This window comes from Pristis pectinata, chromosome 16 (assembly GCF_009764475.1).
Source record: "Pristis pectinata isolate sPriPec2 chromosome 16, sPriPec2.1.pri, whole genome shotgun sequence".
NCBI lineage: Eukaryota > Metazoa > Chordata > Chondrichthyes > Rhinopristiformes > Pristidae > Pristis > Pristis pectinata.
In genome coordinates, this window is record NC_067420.1 from 21,472,954 (window position 1) to 21,500,809 (window position 27,856).

The 27,856-nt window shown below is 37.2% G+C and overlaps 1 protein-coding gene across 5 annotated transcripts in view; it reads right to left on the reverse strand.

The window, feature by feature from the left end:
• Window positions 1–757: 757 nt before the first annotated feature.
• Window positions 758–27,856, reverse strand: part of hnf4a (hepatocyte nuclear factor 4, alpha) — a 148,882-nt gene continuing 121,783 nt past the window's right edge. For 4 of the 5 annotated variants that reach the window (XM_052031092.1, XM_052031094.1, XM_052031093.1 and 1 more), the window contains exons 4-11: window positions 17,823–17,929; window positions 14,573–14,728; window positions 10,594–10,681; window positions 10,324–10,476; window positions 7,426–7,662; window positions 6,911–7,033; window positions 5,856–5,974; window positions 758–1,770 (exon numbers count right to left, since the gene is read on the reverse strand). In XM_052031092.1, coding sequence (XP_051887052.1) covers window positions 1,723–1,770; window positions 5,856–5,974; window positions 6,911–7,033; window positions 7,426–7,662; window positions 10,324–10,476; window positions 10,594–10,681; window positions 14,573–14,728; window positions 17,823–17,929 — 1,031 coding nt within the window. In that variant the 3' untranslated portion in view covers window positions 758–1,722. Of the gene's footprint in view, window positions 3,610–5,855; window positions 5,975–6,910; window positions 7,034–7,425; window positions 7,663–10,323; window positions 10,477–10,593; window positions 10,682–14,572; window positions 14,729–17,822; window positions 17,930–27,856 lie in introns of all 5 variants that reach the window. The other variant, XM_052031091.1, reaches the window with a different exon arrangement.

A 27,856-nucleotide genomic window follows, 5' to 3' on the forward strand; every position in this document is an offset into this window, starting at 1 on the left:
CTGAAGACTTTTTTGATGGGTTTTTGACCTGAAAAGTTAACTCTCTCTTTCCACAGATGCCATTGCTAACCAAGTGTTTCCAGCATTTTCTGTTTTTATGCATTACTAAACTTCCCTTTGAACCAGGGTTGATCCCCTGGCTTGATGAAAGTGGTAGAGTGAGAGGTATGTTGTGTAGCAACATACAGACGTATAGCAGACTGAAAAGGGATGGTAGATTCCTTCCCAATTAGTTATTGAACAGCATTGATACCAGTTTTAGATTACAGATTACTTAATTATTTATGCATTTAAATTTCTTGGCTGTCTAATCCACAAGAAATTTTGTTAGAAAAGTGCTTTTAAGCACTTTGTAATTGCCTAATCATGACTTTCAGTGAGGAACTTGCACTGATTGTGAAAATTACTAATGGTATTGCAGCTCCAAATTTTTCTATTGTAAGAATATTACAGAACTTTGCAGGAAGGGATCATTATAACAATTCCTTCTTTCACAGTTACACAAATCCAGATATTGTGAAACACTTACAATAAAATAATTAAAACTGAAATTCAAAGAAAGTTCAGGAGGAAGGGCTCTGAACCCGATAAGTTAGTTCATCTTCTTTCTTTGTGCATGGTGATTGACTTGCTGTGCATCATCAGCATTTTCTACATTTAGTGCAATTGCTAACCACTGTCTTTAAGGGAAAATGATACAAGTAGTCAAGAAACAATTAAAAACATAGAAAATATCTTATTTATTATTTCAGTTTTTACATGGATTAAAAGAATGGCAACAATACATTAATAATTACAGTATTCAGCAATGAGGCAGTATTCAGAGACTTACAGCAACATTTTCATTTGCAAGGATGCACCAATAAAGGAATACCTTGCAAAGTTAAAATTGCAAGGACAAAAAATTGTATGAAGTATAGTTATGTTAAAGAACTATCATTAATTGTCTTAATTGTCATCAATCATCAACATTATTTATGATAATAATGTCATAGTTACAAGAAAAATTACTCCCATATTAGAATAAAGTAATTAGCAATATTGGTTTTATTTGTTATATACAAATAAATGTTATCTGACCACAGGTAAATGAAAAACTATTTTCTTTTAAACATTTTTGAGCCTCTGGCAGTTATGACCATGAGAAAAACACCCAGTTGCTGAAAGTACTGAAATAGTTCAAAAATAGGAAGTGCAAAATTTGTAGTGACAAGTCTGTTAGTGGTTTACTACAGGCATATGTATTGGAAACAAGTAAAGGTCAAAATGAATGTCACTAAACTTGTTGGGATATCAACCCTTGATAACAGAATTGTGATTTGTAATAAATGCATCATATTTGCATCAGAGATGTTGAAAAGAAACATTTCTATCCAACTCAAATACAAAATAAAAACACATCAAAAAACAAAATCGTTGCATCTTGTAAATAGATTCACATATTCAAGCATTAATTTTACTGAAGCTGGGGCAAGATGTTGCACTTCAGAAAGATTTTGAAAATTGAGAAATCCTGAGATAACTTAAGTTGGCAGAAAATATGTAAAGAATTATGATATCTGATTGGATAGTTTTGATTTAAATGCTAACCTCAGCATGAATCCTGCCTTTTTCTTCATTTGATAAAAGTCTTCAGTGGGAGTCCATCTCTTCTCAGAATATCAAAGTGCACTGAGTTAAAAAGTTTCTCAAGGTATTGTTGAGTGGCACATCATGGCACAGTCAGCCGGTCTGAATATCAACACGTGGTGCTGGTTTGGAATATTGGTACTGTTGGAGCAGAGCACACCTATTGATTGTCAAGACAGAAGGCACCTAGCAGCTATATGGTTTCTTTGCTGTGGGTTTAGAATAAAAATTCAGACTTCTGACATTATTGTTGATTTTTAGGGTCAGTGTATCTAATTGATTTTAAGTGTGCGAATTTGCCCTAGATCCTAGCTTCCGTACACTCAATCAGTCCCGCAATCCATTTTTTTTTAAAAAAAGAGTTGGCGCAATGTGCTAATGCCACCTCCTATGATAAAATCCCATTAACCATCAGATTGTCCAACTATTACAAGGTTGAAATAATATTTTTTATACTGTGTTGAATCGACACTGGATCATCAATGGCAAGTATGCATTGTCGTAAGATTACTTGAAAAACTTTTGAAATCACTTCATGGATTTCTGAGAAACGGATCTCTAAATGTTGCAGGAATCAATGTGTCGCAACATGATGGATCAAGGAAAATGCTTTAAATGCTCTATTCATTATTATGTCATAAACTGTGTATCTTAGCATGCTCTTTACAATCCAGTGAGGATTTTCTTACTCAGTTAAGTCTTCAGTTTATTAAAAAAGGCCAAAAATTATCCCAGAGGAATGAAGGACACATTATATTGGGTGAGTTGTTTTGTGTGAATTTGGGACTTCTTTATACAAGGATAAAACAAATCACTTTGATATAAAAATGGATTTTAATAAATATGCTAGAACACAGAAATTCTGTTTATAGATGAAGGAATTCACAGCATAATCTGGCTGTAATAATCATATCAAAAATAACCTTTGCTGCCTGGCTTTTAATCACTAAAATAAAAATATTTGGATTTATAACTCTGGCATCTGATAAAGCAAAGAACGTGTGAATTTTCACATTTTATACCTCTATTAAAGATAGAATATACTTTAAATGATATATCCCTACAAACTGAAATTAAAATATGAACACAATATCATTGGCTCATTATTAATAGATAGAAATAAACAATTCTCATTTAAAAATTGTAGGACAGAGAAAGGAGAAAATCTGCTTAATATGAATTAGCAGAGGTGTCTTTTTTAAGTGAAATATTTCTGAGGTAGTGCACCCTGAATTTAATGGCTTTTATAGTATTTGAAATCATGTTGGTGGAGACAGACGTTCCCAGACACACAAGTCAGTCTCACAAAGTTACAAAAATGAACTCGCGTGGATTCAAGTGATAAACTTGAAGTATGTGTTACAAAATGACAAGGCTTCCCATACTTTCCAAAGATATACTTATGGGCTTTTTAAAAAAGCTTGCATTTGTCATTGCCTGGAAATACATGTATGCCTCCATATCATTGTTGCATAAAATCCCCTTATTATTAGTTTGTACTGCAGCAAACATTTGTATCTATAGAAAACTTGCTTGAGCTTTGAAGTAGATTTTGGAACAATTATTGAGCCTGTAAGTTAATTGTACATTATCTGGAATTTCTATGATTCTCTGCCGTAACAACAGGAGGTGAGGGAAGTGCCTTGACAAAAATTCCCCCAAAACAACATAAAAAAGGAAAAAAAAACTTGGAATTATAAAGGACTTTTCACAAAGGCAGGACATTCCAAATTACACCACACTCTAAAAGTACTTTTGAAGAATAATTGCTGTTGTAATATTGGAGGCATTGAATGATTGTCCAGTAATACACTTTAATATTTGGTTCCTGTGTGATCCCTTTATCATTCGGTTATAAATCCTCTGCGATTATTATGTGGAAGAAGCAAGTGTTTGAAGGCAAGGCAAACTGTTAGTACTTATCTTGTAGTTCAGTTAAGTACAGCTGGTAGAAAAAGGGATGTGAGACTCCAATATAGCCTGCAAGGTACACATATTGTATACATTCTTGTATGGAAATGTGCCATTTATTGATTTTAAAAAAACTGTAGTTTTCTTTAAACCTTTTTGATAGGATTATTATCACTACTGTAACTTCAGCAATAAAAGATTCTTCTTCAAATATTTTATGTCCATTAAATAATTTTCATGAAATCTATTTTCTGATATGTACATCTACTGAAATTTGACTGAAATGGTCTAAAGGGGAATCTAAAAATATAGCACAGGTATATACACTAAATAAATGAAGGAAGGAACAAAAGAAATGAAATTATGGAATAACCCAAAATATTATAAAATCATAAATATTAGACAATAAACGTACAGAGAGAGAGAGGTGAGTTGGTTCTCCACTGAAGATGATAAGCAATATTCAGAGCCAAAACCTTGCAAATTCATCCTGAGTTCATGTCAAAATCTAGTTTACATCTTGTTGTACTGCCTGATCATATCTGATTCCTTAAGTGTGTCAGGAAATAAAACTATTTGCATAATGAAAACAGAAATTGCTGAAAATATTTAGCAGGTCAGTTAGCATCTGTGAGAGAGAAAGATAGTGACCATTTCAAGTTGATGACTTTCATCAGAACTAGGAAAACTTAGAAAACAAAGACATTTTACAACCTGTTAATCATAGCCTATTAAATGCAGTTCATCTGTATGGAGGAGATATAATAGAAACATTCTCTCATTTCAGATTTCCAGCAACTGTAATGATTTGTGTTGCCGAATTTCAGGATTATTTTGTACCGTCCCCTCTCTGTTCTTTCACATCTCCTCCAGACTGATCACTGGTGATTCACCATCCTCTCACCCAGCGTCACCACCACTCTTGACGTTCAGCATTTCTTTCTCTCCACCCTAACACAGACATTTTCAGTGTTCTCTCCACCCCTCTCCCTTTTCTGCAACATAAAACATATTTGTTTCTGATTTTTCCATTTCCTGCTATAAAGTCATCAATTTGGAATATTAACTCTGTTTCTCTCTCCACAGGTGCTGCTTAGCCTGCTGAACATTTCAGACATTTTTTTGTTTTTATTTCAGATTCCTGGCATCTGCAGTTGCTTTGTATTTTGATTAATACATACATTACTACAACTTGAATTCGTACAATAAAGTTCAATGGTAAAAGTAAAGGGTTGATTTTAGCTTGGGCAATGTATGGAGTGGAGGGGATGTAATACAAGGATTGGGTCAGAGTGGAGGGGTGCCCAGACAGCAGGTTAAGCATTTTAACAACCCAGCACTTTATAAAATATTTCAGGACTGGGCTATGTCCAAGACCAGTGGAAGTGATGAATGCGCTGGCAGATGAGACCAAAAGAGGGGGCTCTGGGGAAATAATTCCTGATAGGGTTAGTGTTGAATGAAGGTACAGACACTGAATTGGATTGGAAAGGAATCGGAGGAAGTGTAGGAGAAGGGATTCAACTTAGAAACCTATCCCATCTAGGCTACTTTACTGCCCAACCAGGCTTTGCTGTCACACCTCTTAAAATTTGAGTTAAATTGGTATTGGGCTGCTGATGAAATGTCATACTGTGATCTTTGAATATGAATCCCCTGCCTGCCTTCAATGAACACTTATCCTGAACTGTTCCGGGTAAGTTATGATATGACAGGAGCATTACGAACTTGGTCTGAATTCTCTGCCAGTTTAAATTCCATAATAGGCCCTTTACTGTGTTGTACCTTGGGCGTACGTAGTTAAAATATAGTTAAAACCATAGTTAAAAGATACTTGGACAGATACACAAGACAAAATAAGATAGGAAAGGTTTAGAGGGATATGGGCTAAACATGGACAAATGGAACTAGCTTAGATGGGAATATTGGTCAGCAAAGACCAGTTAGGCAGTAGGGCCTGTTTCCATGCCATATGATTCTATGACTCTCTGACTCTAAAATCCACCCTTAAGATGCAAGAAGTCTGTCGTTTCACTTAGAGAATCCTAAATAATTAAATGAATTGAACTAATGTTTCCACAGCAGACTCTTGAATGCACAGAGTACAATATTTATGTGACAGTTAAACATTTATCTTAACTTTACTCTGTGCTTAACTTTGGATTCATTTGCATCGCCAAGTAAAAATGGAACATCGTTCTCATTAAAATAACCTCATCATGCAGTCCTCTTGATGTAGAAGATCTATATAGTTAGTTATTTATTAATTTTGCCTTCAGATGCTTCCCGTTTGTGCAGATGAGATGTTAAATTACCTCTTGTTTTGGAATGGATGCTGGTGGTTTTGATACTGGTGGTACAGAGCCTGCTACTAATTTGTATGGCTCTGATGCAGAACCTCCAGGAGGAGATGGTAAAGGAGTTTCAGGTGTAGCTGTGACAGATATAAAAAAAACCAAAAATGGTTGTTAAATTTTCAAAGGAAAAGCTGGTAATGTAAGATGTACTTAAAACAAATACATTTTTGAGTCAAAGTAAATAATATGAATGCAGTAGTATTAACCTAGCTAAAGACATTGTGGCTAAAAATTAATGACCCCATTGATATATTCCTCCTGCCCTTCCACTGTGAATGTGATTTAAGGGCTGGAAATTAGTCCTCTGTCAACCTTTTACTTGGGCAGCATGGGGAGAGTTGTCCTTTCTGGGGACTAAATCCTTAACCAAACCACAGATCAGGTTATAGTGGCAATTACAGTCTGAATTCCTTCCCATCGAGGATATCTTCGAGAGGCGGTGCCTCAAGAAGGTGGCATCCATCATAAGGACCCACACTATCCTGGACATGCTCTCTTCTCGTTACTACCATCAGGGAGGAGGTACAGGAGCCTGAAGACCCACACTCAACGATTTAGGAACAGCTTCTTCCCCTGATCGGTCCATGATCTTCGTTATTCCTTTTTATGCACTATTTATTCATTTTGTAAATTAAAATAATTTTATATCTTTGTACTGTACTGCTGCCGCAAAACAACAAATTTCACGACGTACAAGTCAGTGAAAATAAACCTGATTCTGATTCTGTTTGTTAGAAATGTAAGGCAGAGAATGGTTGATATCTAATTAATGAGAAGAAATACAAATCTGATCAATCTAGATGCTCGAGAGCATACTGTGGTTGCTGCTTGCATAACAATATCAGCAGAGACATCGGCACAAGTTGACTATTTACCTTTTGTATCTGGAAGTGTCTTATCACAATTAAAAGTAGAAAAAAAATGACGTTAAAACAAGTAATCAAAGTTTGAATTATGAAAGGAAAAGCCGTAGTGTTACCAACAGCTCTTGGATGACATTGGTTAATACTCACAGATCTGCCCATTGTGTACTGGAGCAGGCATTGTACTGGCCACTATTACATTACTTGCCAGGTGTTCCTGGACCAGGTGAGGATGTAGTGAGTGGTGTGTATGTGGTGTCTCGTTCGCAGTACCTGAAGAACAAAGAATGCCTGATAATCTAGAAAAAAGGTCAAGAAGCTAAACTTCCAAAAATCATTTAGATTATCAACAGCAGTTTGACAGAACTATTAAAAGTGCAGAAAAATCAGTATAAAGACTGTTAATTCTGGGGCTGTCAATATGATGGTGAATTATCTCTGGAAATGAGTGAAAACAACCCATGGGTTCTCTGATTGTATTAAATGCTGAACTGAAGACATTATTTTCAGCTAAAAGAGAGACCATGGTAGTAAACAGCTCTGGATAAAGCATTCTTTTAAATAGGATATTAATTTAAATATTATCCTTTGCTTTAACTTGAGTTTTATAATCCATTGCATTGGGACTAACCTAATGATATATTTTATTTAAAATTGTTTCTCACCTCCTAGAAGCATTTCTTGAAGCAAGTTGTCAATTTTAGCCATCCCAAAGAGTTTGACAAACTGGATTTGCTCTATCATTTGCCAGGTGATGCTCTGTAGTGTGGGTAGCAATAGCAGCAGCTCTCCAAATCGACCACGAGAGTCATATTGTCTGTCATTAATATAGTCCTCCAAACTGACTTGTACTTGGAACCGCATGCGCTTGATTTTGGCAGGGTTACTGAGGCCCTTAGCATCTGTGGATAGAAATTAGTTCATCATTTCAAAGCTGCGTTATCCCACTGTATTTCCCTGCTGGTAATCTACTGATAAAAAGGAGAAATCATCTGACTTGTAAACAGTTAAACCATATTAAACATTTTATTTAAGGTAACTGGACCAGCACAGGGTCTGTTGCTTCTGCATTTTGCAGACTGCACGTGGCCAGGACTACAGAAACAATGCTAGATTAATTACATCAATGCGGGCTAACAATGGATGTTGACATCTAAAGAATTGCTTCAAACATTAAAAAATAAGTTTGCAGCAAAACTTAATCTCCCCTACCATAGTTTTCCCATCAAGGTCTCAAATCTGTAGCAAATTGATGGATTTGGATCACAGACAAGTACCACAATCAATTAAAGGCATAAATTCTAACTTAAGTACAGAACCTTTAAAGAAAACATTAAGAATTGGCTGAGAATTTCCTTGGAACTGCTCTGTTAGTTGTGACATGGCTAGCTTACATGCATTAATAGGGTTTGTGCTGCACCTTGACAAAGTCAGTGTGCTAGTGTAAGAGTAACTCTTGGGAAACTTCCAACCTAAATCTTGGTTTGATTCCATTTGTTCACCAACTTTTTGCCAATAGAACGAAGACAGCAAAATTTTGACTTCTCTTCTTCCAAGTTTTCCACTTGCTTCTCAAGAATTGACACCATGCTTGAATAGGCAACATTTGCTAATTACTACCTTAAACATGTGTTCATTAATTAATATGAACCACGGCAGTGTATGCCAGCAGGTTATATAAATGCAGGTAAGCATAAATCCAAATCTGAATCAGTCCTGAAATCACATGAGCCTACTCCAGCAGAAGTCACTTGGATAACGATCAGGAATGGAATCTAACTGAGAAAAGTTATAGTGCCCTACTCCCCTCCAGCTGAGATCAGCTAACCCAGAAAGACTATGGAAGGAATCTGTAACCTTTGCATTGTATATGGTTCAGTTATTCACCAGACAGATTTCCTAAGCTAATGAGAAAGTTTCATTTAGTAAGGATTAAGTAGAATTTGGAGAACTTGTTGACCCATGTTCATGCAATATACTTGAGAGCAATATTTTTCTGCCTACACATTCAGCGGGGAATGGTGGATGTCCAGATTGAAAGACAGCATGCTAGTTTTAGAGCTTTAATGTTGTTTTAAATGTATTATTTGTTTGGACTAATGAACAATCTGCCGGAAGACCTTAGCAGGTCAAGCAGCATCTATGGGAGGAAAGGAATTGGTGCTTCGGGTCAAAACCCTGCATCAGGACCGTTTGGATTACTTTCACATAGTACTTTGGGCTTAAAAACTGGCCATTAAAACGTTACATTACGTAGCAGATGACTGATCAACTATTTCTTTGGAAGTGCCAGCTTCAACATCCTGTGAAAAGTTAACAATGATGCAAAGATCCTCCTTTTACAATGATGTGTATAGTTATTTAATGCACAGAGCTTGGCATTCATGTTTCTACACTCATGTTGTAAATATTAAACTTTTATTTGTTAGTCTGCAAACTATAACTGCCCGGCACTTCTGACGTCATGTTCTGCCACTGGCCTCAGTCTTGAATTCACAGGCAGAGCTCAGTCATATTGAGCTGAGGGGCCACATAAACTTCACATCTGGCCCATCATCTTAGTGCTGGATTTATGCCATTATTGTCCTGGATATTCTTTCATGTGTCCCTCAGCACCAATGGCAGCAACCCACATCAGAAAGAGTGCTCAATGATTAATTTTAAAAATATGACAGATTATGGCCTGAAAACTGGCAGGTGATCTCAGAGAGTACCGTGCTGTATCACTTCCAGGGTTAAAAAAAAAAGGCTCAGCTGAAATCCCAAGATTTCTGACCTGGTGGTCCTAGGCTGCAGTTGGTCTTTGACACCCCAATTACAAGGTTAGTGAAACGGAGGCAGCAGGTAGCAGACTAAGAACAGACATTCTGAATGTTGGTGATCCTATAGTCAGAGGCCACTAGAACTTTGGGAATTCGAAGGGACAAATTTGGGCTGTGAACATCTCGTAAATAGAAATGTATGAAGAAAGTCCTTCAGGTAGTTTTGATCTCCTCCTTTCTTGTATATATCATGCCAAACTTCATAAACATCTAAATATGAATTTAGGGGTACAATTTTATCTACAATTTTGGTAACACTCATGATCAGTTTGACCTTTATTAAAATCTTCAAAAAAGATTCTGTTTTATGGACTTAGTTAAGGGGAATTAACAAGTTCATAGAAATAACTTTCTTATCTTATACTTGATATTCCATACAAATAACATTTACTGTCTTACTTTTCAATTATCAGCTATGAATTATTATTTTATGACAGTACATTGATCATTAATGCTTCAGTGTAAATGTCATTATGCATAAGTGGCCTCCTATCACATTGACAAAAGACCTACAAGGAAACAATCACTGAATGACACAATACATATAGAGAAAGCTCTAAGGGAGGAATGCTTTCAAGACTATATGGTTATCCTGGAGATCATTCAGCTGTCACTCTCTTAAGTTTCTGAAATTAAATGAATAACCTATGCAAATATCAATTATATATGCAAAGTTCTCAAGTGTTCTGTTATTGTCAATCTATGAAACAGATCTTAATGTTGCATGTGTCTGTAACCTACCTGGATCAAAGAAAACAATGGCTTTTAAGCAAGCATATTCATTGTCATCTATCTGGATCTCCTGAAATGTCTGAACTAGTTCATCTAGAATTCTAGTTGCTACACGGCTTATTTCCAGCTCTGGGCAATTGCGTGGTATGATGTAGTCATTTCCTTTAAAGATGAAAGGAAACAGCACAAATGATAAGGATATTTCTAAAATGTTTTAAACAGACTTCTTATTTCACAAATGAATCTTGCAAGAAAGTAAATTAAAAATAATTATCTTACCTAGGAGCAGAACATCTTTGTACATCATGGAACGTTTTGCAGCTCCAAGCAATAAGTGTTCCCCAGCATGAGCTCGTAACAAAGCAACCTACTCAAGTAAATCAATCCATGATTAATATTGGTCACATTTTCTCAGCTCACAGCTTGCTGATTATTATAAAAATCAGAGAACCTTGCAACTTAACATCTCATTGGTCTGCTTTAATGCACACATAATCAAGAATTAATTTCATTTTCAGTTCTTTAATAGTTTTTAGTCCACCCAATAACCAGGCAACCTAAAATGAGAGCTAGCCGATTTATGAGATCATAAAACACTTCCTCACACAAATAGCTGAGGAAATCAAAACCTTTTCTGTGAAGGCTGATGGGGTTAATTGAGATTTTCAAGGCTGATATTGATACTTTTTACTTCTTTGGTTTATCAAGGAATAAGATGCAATGGCAGGTAAATGGAATTAAATGGAGATACTGTTATGATCCAATTAAATATCAGAGCAGGCTCAACCTGATGGGTTAACCCTCATTTGGTATTTCTATCATGGAAAAGTATGCTGCAAACAAGATCTGTTCCAAAGAAAAAATAGCGTGGTGGCATGGAATGGATTCACAGATTTTTTTAAACCATTTTCTCTAATGCACTAACATGAGATCCACACACTTGAACTTGCTGTTAAAAGTGCACAAATTAGAAACAGGAATTACACTTAGAACAGCCTGTGCTGAAATTCCACTCTGTTGATTCTTGGGAAACAAACAGCACATCAGTTGCAGCTTATCTGTTCCAATTTGTGCTCCATACTAATGTTCCTTCCATCGAAAGACTGACTGAGATTGAACTGCATTTTCAATGGTTCTCCAGACTGCCTTCTGAACGTACAGGAATATGCTTATGCAGTGACAAAATCATTGTGTTCACACAGCGTGCCTTTTCATTTTGCAAGTTCCTTTCACCACCTGTTTTAATGTGCTCCTTTCATGATACAGTAATCTAACCCCATTTTGAAACTGTGCATAATGCACGCTGTACATTCAAGTGCGCCTGACATGATTACATTTATTCTTTGATCTTATCTATTCAAAGTTTTTGTATAGAATTGCTTTTTTCCATCCAGTAATTCAAATTCTTCTCTTGAAGTGAGCTGAAAATGCATTTCTTGGTAAGCACAATGTGTGAGGGTTAAGGCCAGACAAATTGACGTGACTTATAGGCATTACGTATTGACCAAAGATGTTAGGTAGGATTAACAAAATTTTATCTTTGTCTGTTCATTGTTGTGTCCATGTTACCAAAGTAACAGGGGAGACCATGATCCTTTTAAGTGTATTTTTGTTTGTTGTAGATATGAGCACTAATAACACAAATTTAAAAAAATGTAAATATAGACAATATTATGAAATGACTTAAGACAAAGTATTTCTGATGCGTGGGACAGAAAGTATAGGAGCTTATTGCTGAAATTGACACTAGACTATCCATCAAGTGCTCCTTTGGAACTAATAACATAAATTTCATGGAATGAGCATTAGGTGGTCCTTCAGAATAGAAATGCTGAGGTATTCAACAAATCATACACTTAACAATAAGTGACTTAATACTTTGTTTTTCCAGTGTTGATGTTTCTCACAAATGTATAAAATGTAATGTCAAACTGGTAAAAATGTTGTGTACAACAACAAAATGTTTAAACATTAACTCCAAAGAAGAATGTCAATGGGACTAGTTTTGCTTCTGTGGTTAGTTTTATGTTAACAGTGCAGTTGACAGATTTAGTATTACCTGAAGCTGCATTTTAGTTATTCTAAATCTTCTTTTTGGTTATTTCGTCCATGTTCAGCTTGTTCCACATTGCACACGCTATTTCCTGGTCGAGAAAGCTCCTAGGGAACCTTCGCTTTCCAGGCCTTTATCAGTGCTACTCCTTCCAAGTGTGAGAAAGTATCTCAGGATGCCATTGGCATTTCCTTACAAAAATGTGAATGAATTTGCAACTCAGCACCATTGGAGGGGAAGGAAAGAGAGGATTGAATTTGTTGCCCATCAGACTATGTCAGCTCTAATTTACTGCATCTCACAATTAATAAACATCAGATGTACATTGTAACTTTATCATAACTTTCAAGTTTTTTTTACATCCATTATATTCAAATATGAGAACGTCTGGTGATGTTCAAAACAACATTCTAATTGTGACAGGCAATGAATTTTACGGTGATGAATTTTCAGAAGTTTTCTTTGGAAGGAAGCTGGGTGTATCGTGGTTCTGAAAAATACATGCCCTTTAATTTTGTTTTTTTTCTAGTTCCTTTGGTGCCACTACCACGCTGCACATACTTCAGGGATTTACCTATTCTGCATTGTCTTGGAGGCACACATACCTCTTTGGGTACATCTCGGAAGCAAAGGTATGGTGCAATGTGTTCAGACTGCAGGAAGAGGATGCCAACACACTTCCCATCATGCATGTGACCTGCGAGTACCATGGATTTTCACCACTGGGTTCCAGGGTTCGATAAACTAATCATTTTTATCTGTTCAGCAGGGATATTATTCCTTCCCTTTATTTGGTTATTCCATGTAATGCATCATCATTTTCACATCCATAAGATACCCCAAAAATTCAGGGGCTGAAAACTGTACTGTGTAACAGAATGTTTTCATGCACTGCACAACAGAATTTTACTTCAAATCTGATAGCTAAACATAATCAAGCACCTTGTGCATGTAAAGCATGCTTCCATAAATTCCAGTTCAGTCTTTCATGCATATAACATGCATACACATGAAGGATGCTGGGCATGTTACTGGCACATTTTTTAAAATCACAAATACATGACATAAACCTTAACAGCAGAAGCATGTGGTAACCAGAGTTCAGCATTATTTAGAGAGACCCTCTCTTTGACCACCACTGGGTAGTCCAGTTGTTAATAATCTCACATGATTAGCCATGCTTTCTTAAGGTATGTCCTCTCTATGTCTGCATCCCCCTACAATTCGGCTCCACTTTTTTCTGATGTTCTCCATGGTCTCCCAGATCTCTCCCAGCATACCCTTCACCGACCTTCTCAATGGTACGACATTCTTCTTTGACCCTCCATCATCTCTTGAACTTTGCCTTGACCTCCCTTCCATCTCCTCCTCACTTACTAAATTTCCTCAAAAGTCTGCTTGGAATTCTGGTTTTCTCCCCCAACCATCCTTTTTTTCATTGGGCCTTTCAAATCTCCTCCCAATACCTGCTCCTCCATTCAATGCTCTTCCCAGGTCTCTGCATTCTCCAGGATCATCTTGTCTCCCACAATCTTCTTCTTGATATACCCTCCTGATCTTTGTCCTCTTGCCATAAAGGGAGATCATGGTGGCAAAAAGTACTGTGGTGTTTGTGTGTGAATGCACGTGAAATTGGGAACTGATAGTTGCATCACATGCCAAATATTCCACCCAGTAGAATATTGTAGCCCTCAGGCCTCACAGCCAACTGGTGTGGGTCACCAGCAGACCATTACTTTAATGCATGGATTCATATTGAAGAATTTCTAGGTGCTGGTTTTTTAACTTTTTTAAAAATGCTTAGATTTTTCCTCCCACATTGCACTTTTGCATTTAATTAGGGATTATAAATACATATAATTTCTGTTTTTCACATAATTATGTACCGAAGTAAACCGAGCAAAGTACTAAATCTGAGACATAACTTCGCTTCAGAACACTTTGTCTATCAGTTCAATACTGCATTGGTTGCAGAAAAGCAATTTCTAGCGTTTTAGGCAAATTGTACTGCAATCAGCTCACCTAGCTAGAACTAGCTAGAACTAGGTTTGAGTTTTAAGTGATATACTGATGTTGCCCCAACTCTTTGGGTGATGAAAGTTAGGTTTGCACAGTGCTGCAGATATCCATTCCACCAGCTATGACACTTCTTTAAGAATTAATAATAATTTTACATACAATGGTACTAAAATAAGTGTTTCAAACCTGATCATCCAGTGCTAGCTCACAGAAAGCTGGGATGTATTTGGCCCACTCCACCAGGACCAAAAGTTGCTGTTTCATGGACTCACAAACGTCACTTATCACTGCAATCTTTTTAGATCTGATGTCACTGTTTATAACTGAAACAGGAGAGGAGATCTGGAACAACATCAGAGAAAGCAAATGGTTATTTAACATTCTGAAACTCAATTCATTCATTTCCCTTCAAATAAACAAATTACCTTTGTGCAATGTAATTAATTTGTGTTATTTCATACGAAAATTTTCTGGCTACCTTATTGATATTCTCAAGCAACATCTGTTGATGTCTTACTTCAGGTTGTTTGAATGTGGTTGCAAAGGAAATTAATTGCTCATTATTGTGGAAGAAAACAGTTCAGATTATTAAGGCTCCTTGGAAGGTCCCGATTCAGTGATCCTCTGAAGCCAGTGATTAAGGACTCCAATCACAAAGAAGGTCATTTATGAGAGGAATAGAATCACATCTCTAAATGCAGTTTGACCTCCAATCATAGGTCTTTAGGAATATGAAAAATGGTGGCACAAGTATATATCTACTGAAATATGGGTGCTTAGAACACCACCGAGATATTGAAATGGAACCTATATTGAACAGCTCAAGAAATGACAATAAATATTTGTTCAATCCAGATCAAAAGACAGCTGATCAAAAACAAGCTGATAGCAATAGTATCATTTTAAAGTGCACCAATTCAAATCAGTGTAGAATACCAAAAATTCAGTTGTCAACCTATCACTGCAAGTTTTGACTGTCAAATGAAACTGCTCTTCCGATGAGTTCATAAATGTTTTGTTCATATCAATCTGGCAAAAAGGGAGTGCTAGATCTTTTGTTTGCACTCAAGGGAAACTTCCATTCCTCTAAATGTTATACAATATGCAATATATTGTAATAACAGGGCAGGACAACATGCTGTCTTGCTTTATGAAATATTCACTTGGAAAATGAAGAGCTACTATGAATTATAGTGGCAGGTATACAGCATGAGCAAAGGTATCAGGCCAGTCATTTTCTTCTGGTAATTAGTACACTGAATCACTCTGATTATATCGTTTAGTTATTTCAGAGAAGCTTTTACATTTATAATATTGTTGTTGATGTAAGATAAAACAGATTAGTGCATTAAACCCAACAAATTAAAAACCTTGTTGCACAATTAGAGATAACAACATCTGACACTGAAAGGTCAGGCCTTTTAATTTTTTTTTAAAGTTTTCAATTGCATGAGTTCTGCAACAAGTTATCTATTTGGAGCATATAAACTACTCAGGCAAATCTTCATTTTTAGAAGATAACCTAGTGACTAAGCAAGCAGTTATTTGAAGTTAATATCACATGCAAAAGGTCTTAAAATGAATCACATATCTGTGGTCTCAGGAAATCAAAGTATTAATTATCCATATGACTGACTTGGGTAATCTAAAGTAGTGGAAGGTAATTTATTATGATGGATCTACTAAGATTGTCAATCTATATTCATTGTTACTCTTTTAATAGAAACAATGAGATTTTGCTTTTTATTTGTGGTCACTTTCCAGCTGGTTAAGCGTGTACATTTTTATGGTAATAAAAATATGCTGCTTATTTGGTCAGTAACTCCAGTCACAAGGCATAGCCAATGTATGTCGATGAGAACTGCAATTCAAGTATTAACCTTTGTCTAAATAAAAAGTGGATGATTTAGATCAGATTTGGGGATAGAGGTTATAATAAAATTAAAATATAATGATGCTTGTTATGTGTTAATTGGTGAATGAATCCTGCCACAGAACCCACCATTCATGCTAGAACTAAACATCAAACAACTTTTGGTTCAGGTATGTGAAGATTTTCTTGATGAGTATTTGGGAAACTTGTATTCAGCTGTCTTTGTATTGGCTAAAGCACAAAAGATAGATAATCCATAGTAGCTGGATATAGGTGCTTGCTATAATACCATGACACAAGTTTCTAAAGCATTGTTTCTTTTCCTCAATTTATATTTCAGAACAATGATTTACTGTGGCCTTAATCAAAACTGTAGCCACAGGAAAACAAATCATAAACTACAATCTGGAGATTCAGTTCAGACTTGGAAAATTTAAAATAGAAAAACAAACAGAGAAAAGAGAGCAATATAAAATGAAACTGAAACATTTAGAAAGGGATGCAACATGAAGATAGATTAAAAACAATTCATTGAAGGAATTCTGTAACCTGGTGGGCATTGTGCTAATGATTGCTTCCATCAAATTTCAGTGCACTGGTCCATGGACTCAGCTTAAAGGCAGTTTACTTTTCAGTTGAACAAATTGTGCTTTGTGGGGTCTTGGGTCGGGCTGGGATTAGATGGAGTTTAGGTCAAAGCTACGATGGGGGCCCTGGGCTTGAGTGGTGAGCAGGTTAAATGGCAGGGGCTGGAGGAATGGGTGGGTCCTGCCAAAAGGATAATAACCGGCGCCTGGGTACTGCTCGATGGAAGGATCAAGGTCAAAGGGTGGCTGGTATCCAACAGAAAGATCAGGGCCTAGGACGCTGGTGGCAAGTGGTGGAGGATCAATGTAATGCAGTGGGATGCAAGAGGAATTACAATGCCATGATAATAAAGTCCAGCCTTCCAAGTGTGCCCATCAATGCTTACTACAATTTAGTCTAATTTCCCCCAGGTGCTCTGAAAATTAATTTCCAATTTCACAATGGTGAGAAACAGTGTTATATAAATGAATTTCTAGACACGTAAGTTTTAGCAATAATGTAAAAGGACTAAACTCAAGTGATTTCATGTTGACTTGCTATTATCCAATGAAAAACAATACATGTGAACATAGATGTTTATGTAAAAAGGAAAAAATTAAAAGGATATCATCTGTACAAAGAAAACAAAATAGCACAACAGATTACTTTTAGATATTTAACAACTGCATCTAAACCCAATTACCACTGGATTTGACAAGAATCAATAACAATTGTTTTTTCTGTATTATATCACTCCTTCAAATTAAGTGAAAATAATCACTTAAATTATTGTTCCATTAAAGTGTTGCCTTTATTTGATTAAAAAATATCCTTATGATCCAAATTATGGAAGCAAAGGAACAGCAATGACAAACCAGGCCTCAAGTATTAACTATTTAGCAAATAAAAGCTTTGTTCAGATGTACCATCCATCATTTATTCTGTGCAATAACTTATTTGTTAAAAACATAGTAGGATGAGTTAATACTACTGTACCTGTCGAGAAAGAACTTCTGCTTGTATGAGCGCATTGATTGAAGGCAAACTGCTGTCCTCGTAGCTTGACCTCCTTGTACTTATTCTGTCTCTTTCATTCTGCACAGCTGGAATGAAGGTCATAGTTTCAAGGTGCTTGTGCTTTATAGACGTACATTCTAAATAGATAAAATCTTAAAGCATTTGTAGCTAAAAATCAAACCGGCATTTGAACTCATAGGTGTATATATGTAAATAGATCAAATTGTACTTTGTAATAAATATCAAACAAATGTTTTAACAAAGTTAAATATCTTAATGTTGCCTGTGCACTGCAGTGGAACACAATGATTTTTCTCCAGAGATTCCTTAACATAGCTTTGGGAAACAGATTTGGCATCTGAGATGATAATGAGCTTTTGATAATGTCACATTGGGAAGGCCCATGGCTTGTCAAATAAGTTTGAGTATGGAAGTTGTTTAATCATAAATATCAGTTTAATTAAAAGGAAACAGAAGGTGATGGTGGAGAGTTATTTTTCAGACTGGAATTCTGTAACCAGAAATGTACTGCAAGGATTTGTGCTGAGACCTTTGTTGTTTGTCATATGTATAAATAATTTGGTTGAAAATGTTTGTGGTCTGATAACTAAGTTTGCTGATGACAGGAAGATTGGTAGAATTGTAGATAGTGAGGATAGTTGCCTAAGGATACAGAGGGACATTGATCAGCTGGAAAGTTGGGCAGAATGGTGGCAGATGGAATTTGCAGCCATCATAGTGTTTCAGAGGCTTAGACAGGAAAACTTAAGGATGGGATAAGGAGGTGGGAGTGGATCCTATAGGTGATTTCCTTATTATTCCTAATGTTTTGCATTTTGGAAGAGGTAATTAAATCATAACTCTGAGTTATTGCCTGTGGGAGGAATACTGGGCAGAATAATGGAATGAGGATACAAAAAGCTGGATAGTAACAGAGGCAGGGCGAGAGTAATTGGGCTGCTTTGTCATTGTGAAACCAAAACTGGGTTTTGCTGAAGCTTGACTCAATTTAATGGCAGGACATAATCAACACTTCTTTTCTCAGCTATTTTGGCCACAGCCATGTAAATTGAGAACTGATTGGCTGTAAAGCATGCTACTCCTTGGCACTAGGCCACGTCTGAGAAGTAACCCAGAGAGGGATCAAGGGGTGAGGGATTGGAAATCCAAGGGAGAAGATTGGAAAGATTGATATCAGAGAGAAACAGAAGTCTTGGTAGGCCGTGGAGGAGATTAGAGGCCTCATGGGGAGATCAGTTGGAGTAATGTTAAGAGACTGGAATAGTCAAGTGCATATTAATGCCTGGATTGGGGCAGATCATCAAACAGCAGGGGTGTGAGTAACGTAGATTCAACAAATAAATGGAAAGGCACTTGCCCACCTGCATTCAGGAGTTTTTCCATTAAATTTGTAATGCTCAGAAAACTTAGTCAGAAAAGGTTAAATTTAAATTAGTGGATCAGCATAAGGCACACAGAATGCTATAATATTTAAATTGCCACCCCATTTCTAAGGAACATGTTGATTGCCACCGCATTCCAAAGACCCCAGCCAATCCAAGTGGAAGTGTGTCAGAGGTTAGGAGTCATATACAGTAGCTAATATTTCACTCACCTGACCCAAACTCATCCATTTTTGGAGGTAGGGTGATAATGTGCATGCTAATGTTTTTATGAATTTATGCTATGTCTGTGATTCAAGACCACTGCCATTGCTTAACTATATTTTATACTTGTTAACCTAACAGTAAAGCTTTATTCCAAAAGAAGCAAATTTCTTTAAACTAAAGCTTTCACATAGCTCCAAACTGGAGCCACTAAAAATCCATGCAACTACGTTCCTCTTAATGAAACAAATGCAAAAATTCATCAAAGACCTAAAATGGGCACAGACCCTAGATTTTTTCATCAATATACTGTAAATGGTTGTTGGGAGATCTGCAGCACTGGTATGTTAACTCTGCAGTGTGAACACCTTCATGTGCCAGCATAGAGTACTTCCCCAATGGGAGTTCTACCAGCTAACCATAAGTGGCATATCCAAATTAAAGTAGAATATCAACTTAAACGAAATACGGATTACTAATAGATCATTAAAATACAGAATATATTGTTCAAGATAAAGTGCTGTGATCATTTGCTCACAATACTGTAAATCCAGAAAACCTGGAATTGGTATATACCTACATAGTGCACATAAAATGCAAATCAGTTGGATACAATGAATAACTTTTATGAGAGAGAAAAAAAAGCAGGAGTGCAGTCAACTGTCCTGAGAGAAGTTCTCAAGGTTATGCATTGGTTTATCAGTGGAGACACTGTGTTCAGTCACAGAGTGCAGCTTTCTGAATGTTTGCTCAGCACTAACTGGTCATGGGCCTCAAGTGAAATCTATTGAATATTAACAGATTTGGGAAAAGATATGAACTGGGGAATTCTACTTTCATTTTTCCAGTTGCAATTGGACTATGACATCTTTCAATGCAATTTTATCGCAAAAAGATGGAAAATGGGGAAATGTGGCACATGGACCAACAGCAGGGCAAATAAGTTACAGGAAGAGACACTGGTGTTGGAACACTTACACCTGAGTCCTAATCAATATTGGGTCTTGGCCTAAATTTGACAAGTTAGAATGCACAAACAGAGAAACAGAAAATAGGAGCAGGAGTAGGCCATTTTGTTCTTTGAGCCTGCTCCAACATTCAATATGTTTATAATTAATCATTCACTTCATTATACTGTTAAGAAATATATCTCCCTCCTTGAATATATTTAATGACGTGACCTCCACTGCTCCTGTGGTAGAGAATTCCATTCTGAGTGAAGTGATTTAAGACCACAAGAAGGCCATAAGATATAGGAGAAGAATTAGGCCATTCAGCCCATTGAGTCTGATGTGCCATTCAATCATGGCTGATTTTTTTTCAACCCCATTTTCCTAATCTTGGTTCCAAATGGCATGACTTCCATCCTGAGGCTGTAATCCTTGATTCTGGTCTCCTCAGTCATTGGGAACATCCTCCTTGCATTTAGTCTCTCTTGTCCTGATAAATTTTTCTAGTTTTCTATGAGATTCCTTTTCAGTTTTCTAAACTCCAGTGAAATTCAGCCTAATCGACCAAACCTCGCCTTATATGTCAGCCTTGCCATCACAATCTCATAAAACTTCATTACTCTGTTTCCATGGCAAGAGCATTCTTCCTCAGATAAGGACTCCAAAACTGTACACAAAACTCCAGAAGGGATCTTACCGAGGCCCTGTATGGCTTGGTCCTGTACAATCCTCTTACAATGAAGACCAACAAATTATTTACCTTCCTAACTGCTTGCTGCACCTGAACACTTACTTTCAGTGACTCCTGTACAAGGACATCCAAGTCTTGCTTTACCGCTCCCTTTCCTAATTTACTACCATTCAAATAATAATCATCTGTCTTTCTGTTTTTGGAAGCATAAATGTCTAGCCTCACATTTTTTTTTCCTTTTTCAATCTTTTTATTAGTTTTCAACTTAATACAGATTAATATATTACATCAATGTTTGTACATGTAATACAAAGAGATCAGGAGAACAATCATGGCATAGATAACCATAAAGAACAATAAAATACAAAAAATTCTGTAGATCCCACTATCTCTTAGTAAAAGAAAGGAAAGAAAAAGCCTCACATTTATTCATGTTATACAGCTTCTGCCATGGATTTGCCCACTCACCAAACTTGTCTAAATCACAGTGGAGCCTCTTTGCATCATCCTCACAGTTGACTATTCCTCTCCCCAGCTTTGTGTGATCTGGAATCTTGGAAATGACATATTTAGCTACCTTATCCAAATCATTGATATAAATTGTGAATAAACTGGGAGTCCAAGCACTGATCCCTTCAATACCAATACGACACTGCCTGCTTCCCAGAAAAAAGATCCATTTATTCCAACTCTCTGGTTTCTGCCTGCTAACCAGTTTTCAATCCGTATGACCCCTGAAACCCACGCACTTCAACTTTGCACACTAACCTCTTATATAGGACATCATTAAAAGCCTTCTGAAAGTCCAGATATACCACATTCGCTGGTTCTTCCTTTTCTGTTCCACATCTCAAAAACCTCCAGTAGATTTGTTAAATATAATTTCCCTTTCATAAATCATGCTGACTTTGTCCATCAATAATTTTCAACTGTTCTGTTATTGCATCTTTTATAATATTCTTCTGCTATTTGCAGATGCCTAATTGCTGTACTGTAGTCATCTTGTTACTAAAGTTGAATTTTGTGATGGGATGTCAGTTGGCGAGGGGAAGGAAAAGAGGAGGTTGGGTGCCATCAGCGACACTCAGGGGGTTTGGGGTAAAGTGGTAAATAGTGGAGCTATGGAGTAATACTAAGGGATCAGAGGGAGTGCAGCTGTTCTGATTTAGGCTATATAATTTGTTAGAAGAAACATCTTTCTTTGTGGCACACTCCATTATCCCCTCTTGGGATCACTTGTTTAGACTGCTAGGGGAGGAGGTAATCGTGAGCCAAGCGGGCCTGACATTTGCAGCCTTGGGGCAAATGAATTTCCAGAACTGTTGTATATCTAAAGCTGGTTATGAGCAATAATAAGCTATCCCCTTAAGGTGTGTCAAAATAGGAGAGACAGAAAGCAGCAAAGTGCAAGTCATTTAGCTTAACATATGTCATAGGGAAAATTAGAGGGTGATTCTGTTAGTATAAATAGGGATAAATCATTTTCACAACCTTACCATCATTGAGATTGAGGTCCCATTCACTGAAGTAGTAGAAAAGCTGCAAAATCATTTCAGCCCAAAGATGGTATTATGAAGAATTATAAATCTGGACCCCATAATGGAAAGGCCAGGAAAGATGATTAGTAATTGTCTGGTCATTCAGTTACAACACTGCAATTTAGGTGTGGCCTTGGAATCATATATTTATATGCAGACTAAAAAGCATATTTAGTCTGTTACTAAATGTACTAGATACAATTTTTAAAGGGGTATTAAAGATAACAGTGTCTCTGGAAATGGCCTCTTAAAAATGTAAAAGAATTTTGGTCTGTACAGAACCTTAGGGTGAATGTGGAACATGTACCAACAACAGAACCGATAGTGGGTGCCTTGACATTGAGTCTGGGTCACCACTGCAATGGGAATCATTCAGCATGAGTGTGTTGGTCCAGAGTAGCAAGATATTCTAAAGGAGAAAGCAAAGGCACGTGGCCACTGTATGTAGGGCTAAAAAAAAGTGTGGTAAACCAGAGTAGTGGCAGCCAAACAGTGTCCAAATGTGGGGAGCAACAATATGATAATATAGCGGCACGGTAGTGTAGCGGTTAGTGTAACGTCATTACAGCGCCAGCAATCAGGGTTCAATTCCCGCCCCTGTGTATAAGGAGTTTGTACGTTCTCCCTGTGACTGTGTGGGTTTCCTCCAGGGGCTCCGGTTTCCTCCCACATTCCGAAGACGTACGGGTTAGTGGGTTAACATGGGTGTAATGGGCCTGTTACCATGCTGTATAAGTAACACGGATGGGCCTGTTACCATGCTGTATAAATAAAGTTTTAAAGTTTTAAAATTTTAAAATTTTAAGGGGAAGCAGTATTGGATATTACTATTGGCTGTGAACAGTAATTATTCGAGGCTGTCACTGCTTTAAGGATTGCATCATGTGACCAACTGCTCTTTGTTCTGCACCAACATATATGGAAAGTTGTTGTAAAGAGCCCTTGAATAAACTACACACACTTTATTTTAGTTTCTCATGCCTTGTGTACACTCTACAATGGACTTCATTGGAGGTTAAGAATCAACTGAACACACAGTTTACACAAATCAACACCATGGTCCTTAGTAACATATAAGGTTTTGCACCAGTTCATGCTGATAGCAAGAAAGCCCTTAAATCACAAAAGTGTATTTTGTGCATTTTTCTGGTATATTCAGGCACGTGAACATGGATTCCTAGATGGAGCACCTGCTCCATTTTCCCTGAGAAATGGGCCCAACATGCCCCAGTTTTGGCACCCAATGTTTACTTGTAAATTGGCATAAACCCAGTTTTCTTTTTTCTATCTGTGGATCTCTCCGTCTTTATTTTGTTAATTAAACTCAATTACAAACAAAATAATGGTGCTTTATCATTCATAGGAATCTGGAAATTTCTTTTTGTCAATGTTTTAATTGTAGACTGGGTGATAACAGCAACAAGTTACATTTCTGCACTCACAAAAGTGTGCCTCCATGAAGGAAGCAAACATGGACATTGAGCCACAGAGGGGAAAAGGGAAACTGAAGGGTTGAGATGGGCTTAAGATGCGATAGGAGAAAAGGACTTTGTTTATCATGAGGGAATTCAGGTTGTGAACTCCTGAAAGCTGGAGCATAATGACAGAGAGATAAGCCCTGGATTTTGAAGAAATGTCAGAAGGGTAGGAGATGTGATGTCTCAAGGAGATCATTTGGATGGGGGTAAGGCAGTGGAAGGATAGCAAGGTGAAGATGAGGGTCTTGATAGCAATTTAGTGGGCTCAGAGGGGCAGTGGAGTTATCTAAGGATGAAAATACAGGCTGATTGAAGAAATTATAACTTATGGATGGACAAAGATGAGGAGTGAATGATTGCTTTGAATGATTGATCAGTAAGTCAATAATTTGTGGAGTACCGTTTCAGCACTTGGGGAAGATTTGGGTGAAATGAAGTTGGAATTTCATTAAGGCCCTATTTAAATTGCATGATGAATTTCAAAATGGCTTGAGTTGAAGGCAAGGCAGATAAAGTTTTGGATATATATTATTTTAATTGCCCTAATTTGAAAAAGTGAGTATACTCATTTTGAGTGGAAGCAAGTTAAACTACAAAAATACATTGTGTTTTTTGTTGAAACCATCTGAAATAGTGCCACTAAATCATATTTGTGCAGTGCTTTAGGTTTATTATCTACTGTAAATTACCCTTAATGTAGGTTAATGGCAAAAAGAAACAAAGAAGCACATGTGAAAGGGAATAAATTGCAGGGATACAGGAAAATAAGAAGTGAAAGAGGACCCAATGGGATCCAATGGGATTGCTCCCCTGGGAGACGGTATTGACCAGATGGGTTGAATAGTCTTATTCAATGTTGTTATAAATATAGGAAAAGATAAGTAGAACAATAAAAATCTAGGTCCTTGTAGTTGGACTTAAAAGAGATAAGGGGCCAAAGAGAAAAGGATTGTCAATGGTGCATAAGGCAATGAAAAGCCAGTACCGATGGGGAAAGATAGTTAGCCAGCATCACAGTTGCACAGATAGCGTACATCAATGACCATAGAAGTCTTAGTTTGGAAGTGTCAGCAAGAAATGACTGGAGAGATAGCATTATAGTTGTATTGTAATGATTAATTATAGAACTTTGATGAGAAAGTGATGGTTGGAGTAAAAACAGAAAATACTGGAACAATCAGCAGGCCAGGCAGCATCTGTAGAAAGAGAAACAGTTAACGTTTCAGGTCAAAGACCCTTCAACAGAACCTTTGACCTGAAATGTCAGCTGATTCTCATTCCACAAATGCTGCCTGACCTGCTGAGTTTTTCCAGCATTTGCAGTTTCATGTCAGATTTCCGGCATCTGCAGATTTTTGATGGTTGGAGTTAGGTAAGTACTCTCAGGACATTGTATGAATGTGAAAGAGCTTATTCAAGAGGAGTTTCATAACACTGCCATTCAGAAAATATGAAGTTAAACCAGAAACTGTTGGAAACACACAGCAGGTCAGGAGGCATCCGTGGGAAGAGAAAGACTGTCAGGTCTGAGACCCTGCAGATTCCTATGATCGCTATAAACACTACTATTTTGCTTGTGATTGAGCTTAATTAACAAAAAGGATGGAGAAGTCCACAGTTAGAAAATAAAAGCTTCTGCCAATTAAAAAGTATGCACATATAAACTGAGCTCTGAACTTTTTCAGAACTGGGAAAGATCCAGAACTTCATTTCACTTTGTTGTCAACTGAGAGTGGGTAAGATGCAGTGGAAAGAGTTTAGAGGGAAAACTCTAGGACAAAGGAGTTTGGAGTTTGTCTTCACCAGTAGAGAAGGTATTTTGAAGGAAAGAACGTACATTTAGTTAAGAGCAGCCAGACCAATAGTTTGTCAAAACTGTTCAAACTACAAATTTGAGGTAATAGTTGAGGCTTCTGACGCATAGTGTAATGGGTATTAAGATACTGAAGGTAAAGGATAGATTAACAGATGAGTTAACGTAATTGTGGATGGAACATCATTATTACAAGTTCCCTTCCAAGCAACACACTCTCTGACTTGGAAATGCACTGCCTTATTTGTTGGGGGATCAAAATTCTCAAACTCCCTCATTGTATTGTGGAAGGACTGCAGTGGGTCAAGAGATTGAAACACAAGCATCTTCTCAAGGTTAATATTAAACACTAACCCTTCCAACAATGCTGGTATCTCAGGAATAAACAAATTACTGGAGGAAGAGGAGGTTACCATATTTGGTGGGATCCATCTTGAAGTTAAGAGCAGCATCTCTCAATGGCTGAGGGAGCTCGTGAATGAGTTTAATCTAGGCAGGAGACTTGTAAAAATTTGAAAGGAAGTTAGTAATTGAAGGTGTTTAGTAGAGGCTCTGAAAGCCTTAAGGCCATCTATGATGACAGTGAAGGATTAGTTGGACATAATTATGAGGGAGGATATGGGACAAGTTGGTCATGGAATTTTAATGGTAGAGGTGAATTAAATAGAAACGAGTTTTGGACACGTTATTGCTCATTGCAGAGTGTGAGACAGACAGAAAGGAAGTGCATCATTGAATTGGATTTTTATACAAATAAGATCTTAACAAAGAGAAGAAACTAAAAATTAGATATTTGAAAAGAGGGAAGAATCTGAAGAATGAGAAAAGAGACCATATTGGAAAATCACCAGCAATGCAAGGTTGGAATGGGATGAGACAGAATATGAGAGAGAAGTTGCTTGATGTGCCAGACATCAATATGATGAAGGTGCTGATCCTTCAGAGTCAACTCCACCAGACTGATATTAGGATAGGAGAGGACAAGAGCCTGCAGCTTGGAACAATGATAGGAAGTAAAACCTGCAGGGGAGTAAAGAATAGAGCCAGCCAACACATTTAACATGGATCATAGTGGATAATGAAGGCAGAGTTAATGAGGAATTGGACACAAGGTGGTGCAGGGGATGTGGAAGATAAAGGATAAAGAGTAGGTGGGGCGAAGAAGTATAGATCTGGAGTGAACTTCAGCACTTTGTTCAGGGACTTTGGTTCTACACCCAACTTGATGCAGCCATCAGGATAAGGGCAATTTTGGGTACATATTTTCCCCGTTCTCTGGAGACATGTGCATTGTGATGGAGACGCTCCATCTTGGATCCCTGATGAAGCAGAAGATGGCCTGGGTGACTGCCGTGGCACAGGAGTAGGATATGGGCCACACATGTGTCACATAACACTGGGAGCAAGTGATGAACTGCATTGACCTTGTAGGCAGCTCACCTCATGGGAAACCTGGCAGAGGAGTTAATGAATGGGCTCACAGCAGCATTTTAAAAAGAAATGCTGCAAAATACGGAAGTCAATAATCAATTTTAATCAATGGACTATTTAAACAGCACTCCCAGGAGCAAGGATTTAAATTTAGTCATCAGACTCAACTCTCCTGAACACACTAAGGTACATGTAACATGTGCCATGATTCCTTCCAGTTTTTGTTAACTGCTTTCCCTTAGTTAGCACTTGAATGGGATTTTTCAAGCATAATACTCGTGCTTTCAGTACAGCCCGAATTATTTCTGGCCAGCGTGCTGGCCATCTAGAAAACTGAGCGACTTGACAGTCACTATTTGATTTCTTCCAGTTTCTATCTGCCCATATCACATTGGGAAAAGATGTGGGTTTACAGCTAAAATATAAAATTGTACCTCCACGTTCTGATTGGGTTAGACTTGAATCAGATGTTGTAGCTGGGTAGTTATACACAGCACAGGAGGAG